The sequence below is a fragment of the Etheostoma spectabile genome, chromosome 17 (assembly GCF_008692095.1).
Source record: "Etheostoma spectabile isolate EspeVRDwgs_2016 chromosome 17, UIUC_Espe_1.0, whole genome shotgun sequence".
Lineage (NCBI taxonomy): Eukaryota > Metazoa > Chordata > Actinopteri > Perciformes > Percidae > Etheostoma > Etheostoma spectabile.
Window position 1 is genome coordinate 21645973 of NC_045749.1, and position 6394 is coordinate 21652366.

At 42.0% G+C, this 6394-nt stretch overlaps 1 protein-coding gene across 1 annotated transcript; it reads left to right on the forward strand.

The window, feature by feature from the left end:
• The first annotated feature begins 597 nt into the window (after positions 1–597).
• Positions 598–5101, forward strand: LOC116705741 (transmembrane protein 229B). The gene is made up of 2 exons (XM_032542152.1): positions 598–904; positions 3776–5101. The coding sequence occupies exons 1-2, from the start codon at positions 853–855 to the stop codon at positions 4255–4257; spliced, it is 534 nt and encodes a 177-aa protein (XP_032398043.1). The 5' UTR covers positions 598–852; the 3' UTR covers positions 4258–5101.
• The last annotated feature ends 1293 nt before the right edge of the window (positions 5102–6394 follow it).

The following is a 6394-nucleotide window of genomic DNA, read 5'->3' on the forward strand; positions in this document are numbered from 1 at the left end:
AATAAGTTAGTGGTACGTGTTGGAAATGTCAAAAAAGTGGCAAACATTGAATAAAAGCATTAAAAGTGTTGAAAAAGGGACAAAAACATAATAAAAACTTGAAAAACTTCAATTAAAAGCCTCAACAACAGTCAATTTTGACAGGAAGACAACCCGAGGGTTAACATATAGACCTAAATTTGCAAAAAACTTATCACGCACTCATACAATGTTATATTTGTAACTCCAAAAATAACCTTGAGAATATTTTGAATAAGTTAAGTCTCAAAATTATTTTTATTCTAATGCCAGAAAAACTATAAAATATTTCACAAGACAAATATAACATCCAAGGTAAATCTGAAATAGTACGTACAAATATGAATCAAATATCCAAAAATATGCAAAATTGCAGGAAGGTTGGGAACCAAAAGTGTAAAAGAAAAAAAATAGAGAAAATCGTTGGTGCAGTGTAAATGTTGAGACCGTTGGTTGTGTGTACTTCCCGGGCAGCTTCCCTGACGCGCCCAGCTTCTGCCATTCACTGATAACCCCCCGTCTGCCCGACTTTAACACACACCAACACATTTGTGCGCTTACTGTAATGTGTAATATTCACATAACCACAGTCCAACACTGTGAGATCAATGCTTTTTATTGGTATTACACACACACTGCATGTGTTCCTCAGGAAGTCCAGGTTTGCTTCCTGGGTCGCTGTCTTGGTTCACGACCTCAGTCCCTGATAACATGGAGCCGCTTAATGTTTAGCCCAAGATCCACACACACACACACACACACACACACACACATAGACCCACATAGGGAAGCACAGGGATTACAAAAGCGCAGTAACCCATATGCTGCACAGTGATGGAGGCGAGAAAGCTAAACGCGAGGAGAACACAACGTAGTAGTGACCAAGGTGAGAAATACTTGTTTGTTGTGTTTTATGATTAATAATTGTACACGGCACCACATTGAGGCATTGCACTTATTGCCACTACATCCTGATTTCAAAAGTCGGCCAAGGGATGTGTTGGCCAATGAAATGCTGCTGTGAGACCACTGCTGACTTGACTTTGTTTTGAGGAGGAATGATTTAGGCATATGAATAATATTAGGCTTGTGACCAAGTTGAGTTTGCAATGGCTTCGTTGTGGCGCAGAGTGAAAACCGGTTGAAGACTTCCCGAGGTTTTAACCTGCTAAACCGCGGCTATTAGCCTGTTAATCCACATCAGATCACTTACACTGTGCTGTGTGTCCTGTGGTCGGAGGAACCAACCAGGACTGCACACGCACCGCAGCTTATGTATAATGTGGCAAAGAAAGAGCCAGAGAAAAATATTTAACACTTAATATATACATATTAATTGGGATATATTCACAGGAAACACTGGGTGTCTCCATAAAGAGATTGGTTTATTCTACCTATTGAAAAGCAATTGAAATAAAAATGTAATTGAATCGAATTGGACTGGAGAATTATATGATTTACAAGCAAAATGGCCGAAACAACACGCCCTTGAATTAATGGTTTTCTTCATTATTGCAATTGTCGCAGTAATAAATTCCCTTTAGTGGTTTTCTTACGCAACAATGCGTCAAATTCATGTTCAAAAACAAAGGTGGAAGGAAAAAGCTAACAATCCTACCGTTAACAAACCTGTGCCCCCCCCCCCCCCACCAAAGTTCAAAATGTAGGATTGTGAGCTGCTATCTCTCGACAACAAATGCAAATCTGTCATTAATGTTAATGTAAAACTACAAATACATCAATGAGGCAAATCCAACAGTGAAATAGGGCTATCGTTTGAATTATGGTCAGCAGAGAAACATGCATCCTTCGTTCAGGTAGAATCTTTCAGTTAAAGGTGTAACTATCTCAGATTCAAATGGTCAAACTGGGCAACACCTGTTACTGAGACAGCAGTCAGTGATATAACTCTTACTTAAGTGTTTGAATTTAAGACGTTTAGTTGTCTTTTAACTTAAAGGAGTAGTTCAACATTTTGGGAAATGGGCTAATTTATTTTCTGGCCAAGAGTTAGATAAGAAGGGTGATTCCACTCTAATGTTTGTACAGTAAATGTGTAGCTGGAGATAGCACAATATCCACAATACACTCGTGGGTATCTGCAATTTCATAGTTTCTTGTCATAATGCCAATTTCGGTAACTACATTTGTGAGCGACCCGACCCCGGATAAAGACGGATGGACCTTTGTAAAAGTCAATAGATATTTTAGATTTTCAAAATGACATTGTGGATCGCTGGAATGGTTTTCCAATTTAGGATATCTGTTATTAAAATCGTGACCAGTAAGGTGGCAGTAGCCCTGTCTGTAGGGAGTTGAGTTGGGAACCAGAGGGTCGCCGGTTCAATCCCCGTATGGACCGAAGTATGGTGGGGGACTGGTAGCTGGAGAGGTGCCGGTTCACCTCTTGAGCACTGTCACAGTGTTCTTGAGCAAGGCCCTGAACCCCCCAGCTGCTCGGGGTGCCCTTCCATGCACGGCCCCCACACACACACTCTGACATCTCTCCATTAGTGCATGTGTAGGTACTGAGCATGTGTGTAATAACAAGACATTGTAATTTCCCCCTATGGGACTAATAAGGTTTGCATTATTGTTGTCGTCATTATTATTAACAATTGGATTGTGTACATCTGAAAATGAGTTCTTCCAGGTAAGGATTCTATTCATTCAGAATGTTCATTGCGGAGAGCAAGAATGTAGTTTCAAAATCCAAAACTTAAAGCTAAACCAATACACATGAATTGCAAAAGTGACATCATTTGTCCTAGGAAGAATGCAATTGGATATCTGAATGTCTTATTTGACTATGGGAAATATTGAATTACTACTGTTACTACCTGTTTTGCTACTAAACAGCTTGCCATACTTAGCTTAGCATTAAGACTGAAAACAGTTCCTCTAAAGGACACTAATTAACATACACGTGTTACCTAACCGTGAAGAATAAGAAGAAGAAGAATGAATAATATTTGCCTAGATGACTTGAAAGCTGGTAGGTGTACCATCACGTTTGTTGTTGTGAACAAACAGATTTTTAATTTTTTGAACCCCCTGCAAGTTTTTGTTTTTTCTGAGTCCAAATTTAAAAGGAAAACCTTTTATCAACGTTTTGATCGTCTTTTTCGACCCCTTTTGTGTCTTCCCCCCGATGTTTTTGTCACTTTCTCAACATTTGTCTTTTTCTGAGCCTTTTGAAATATTTGGGGGGGGGTTTCTCAAATTTTAAAAGCTTCTTATGCTCATTGACATTTGTCTATTTTGACATTTTGCATTTAGTTTTTTCTCCACATGCTATAATTGACAAAAAACACCCAAATTCAATGAAAGTAGTGAACTGATATGATTATTTAACTTGTGAGGAGCGTTGTTGGGAACCATCAATGTTACTTTTTTGGACAATTTGTTTGAAAGAAACCCAAATTTCTGATATAGAAAATCTTTTATACAAAGGGGTCATATTGACCCAAAGACAACAGGAGGGTTATAGATTTTTTTTGGGCTTTTTGTGGACTTTATTTAAAAGGACAGCTAAAGACAATAAAGGGGGGAGAGAGGGTGAATGACATGATGCAAAGGGCCAAGGGTCGGACTCAAACCCGGGCCCTGTGGTAAGGACCGAGCCTTTGTACATGGGGCGCATGCTTAACCAGGGGAGCTAACAGGGAGGCCCAAACGTGCCATTTTTGTCACATTTTGTATATCTTTTAAACAAAAAAGGTCAAAACATACTGTAATTACAGTTCCTTTGTGACAGGGACAGGTGTTGAAGACGGAGCCACAGCGGCATCACACGGGAGTCGTCCTCTCTCTGCTGCAGCTCGTCTCTACGTGTACGCTCTGCACGGCTGTCTCTGCGAGGTGGCCTTCACTGCTGCGTGGGACTGGTGCAGCACCCGGGACAGGAGGCTGGCGGGTCACAGCAGCCTGTGGGCGCTGCCTATGTACGCCATCGCCATCTACCTCCTGGAGGTCCTGAGGGCCCGGCTGCTGGCCCAGCACCTCCCGCTGCCGGTGCGTCTGACGGCCTACACCGTCTTCATCTACCTGTGGGAGTTCAGCTGGGGGGCGGGGCTGGGGCTGCTGGGGGCCTGTCCCTGGGACTACTCTGGTTTTAGGTACAACCTGGGGGGACTGGTGACTCTGGAGTATGCGCTGCCCTGGACTGTGGCAGCATTCATAGCTGAGCAACATGTGATCAGGAACACTCTGAGGATAAGACTGGCACAGCTGAACTGATAGCAATCTGAAAAACTACAAAGCATTTATGGACATGTTTTTTTTCAGAACAACACCACACTATTGTGCGTTTTGACATTTGCTTTTCACAAATGTTGATGCATACGCATCTCACTGAGCTAACTTTTAGCCAACTAAAGTCATATCTGTGAAGAAGCAGTTTACCTTTGAGCAGTTGCTGAAATTTGCCACAAATACAAATTGGAAGCTGTGTTCCATGGGGTTAGTCCTGTAAATGGTCTGAGAAAGCTAATATACATTTTTGCTTAAAACACAAAAACTACTCTAACACAATTTCACTACTATTTCTACCGTATTTTTGGACTTTTGTAATCATTTGTACAGGCTACCGTAGCAACTTTTCTATAATATTCATAATCTCTGACTCTCTTCTACAGCTGGATGTCGGGGCTATGTTGTGAAGAAGTAGTATTTTATAAATTGTATGCATACTGCGTGCAACATTACCTACTCTGTAAGGGCAGCTGCAGTACATACTAAAAGAAAATGAAAATGTACGCGATTGGGATCTCAGTCCATGTTTTAATTTAGAAGGCGGTGAATAGGTGAAGAGGGCTTATCACTCCCCGATGTGAGGCGAGTGCAGATCTGAGTCCTGCAGGCTCAGATTTAAACGGTTTACGGCATAACTGTCATACTGAAATTTGTGAAATCCATGAAATAATAAAGTTTTATCATTACAAACAATAACAGAAGGTGGAAATCATTTCCCGAGGTGTTTTTGAGGTGGTTCAGGCATCCGGTAAGGATGCCTCCTGGGGGCCTCCCTAGGCTCCCCAGCTGGGAGGAGGCCTCGGGGAAGACCCAGGACTAGGTGGAGGGATCATATCTCCAACCTGGCCTGGGAACGCCTCGGGATCCCCCAGTCGGAGCTGGTTGATGAGGCTCTGGAAAGGGAAGTCTGGGGTCCCCTACTGGAGCTGCTCCCCCCGCGACCCGATACCAGATAAGCGGATGAAGATGGACGGATGGATGGAAATCATTTCAAAAACGTTGTAGCTATCCATGGTTGTTTGATTGCTAAACACCATTCAACTGACAGCCTTTGTTGTGTTTGATGCTAACTTGTAGCTAGCAGTGAACCAACTTGGTTAAGTAGGTCCATTTTTACTGTGTTGACATTCCTGAAGTCTCTCGTTGGCATCTTGTATGCTACTTGTTGCCAAATGACGCATGCGCAACTCACGGCTTCACACGGCTTCACTCAGCTTACACTGGGAGTGATGGGCTATAAGCTACGACCATATGGTTAAAATCTGAAACATTGACTGGAATTGTACTTTGTAAAATTTCATGTGACAAATAAATAAAATTAATTTAAAGACTGCAGAATGAATATGTGTTTACATCCCAAGCACGTCCAGCTGGGAGGAGGCCTCGGGGAAGACCCAGGACTAGGTGGAGGGATTATATCTCCAACCTGGCCTGGAAATCTCGGGATCCCCCAGTCGGAGCTGGTTGATGGGGCTCGGGAAAGGGAAGTTTGGGGTCCCCTTCTGGAGCTAGATAAGCAAAAGAAAATGGATGGATGGATGGATGGATGGATGGATGGATGGATGGATGGATGGATGGATGGATGGATGGACATCCCCGTTTGTAGTCAGTTTAATGCACTGATTAATGCAGTTCATATTCCCAAAAACTGACAATACTGTCCATGATCACACAAATAACAAACATTGATAGGTGATGCATGCAACCCTCATGCTTTTTCAATATGGCAGTATGACAGTTTTATATTTCAGTGGAAAAAACAGCTGCTCGAAGACCATGCCCAGTGAGTTCTGGGTTTTTTTGTAAAAATATATTACATGGTGAGAGGGAATAAGAACCTGGCCATGTGAACTTGGCATGCAATGCGTGAATATCATTTAACAACATGGTGATTGCTCATAAAACTTGTTGAAACTTGTGTCCTTGTGTAGCCAATAGGAGTCTTCCACTAGGAATTTCGCTGCAGTGTGGAATTGTTTTTAGGAGGTTGAAATTACACAGAAAGGGATTTTCTTTTTTACTGTTTTACTTCCAGAGAAAATCCACATGACGTACTGTATGTTGAATGAAATAATGCCTACGCACTGCAATAGAGAACAAAAAAAACACTGAAAGACATGTG

Coding starts and splice junctions, on each gene's coding strand:
- LOC116705741 (XM_032542152.1), top strand. CDS start 853: ATGGAGGCGAGAAAGCTAAACGCGAGGAGAACACAACGTAGTAGTGAC. Junction 905..3,775: donor ACAACGTAGTAGTGACCAAG/GTGAGAAATACT, acceptor CCTTTGTGACAG/GGACAGGTGTTGAAGACGGA.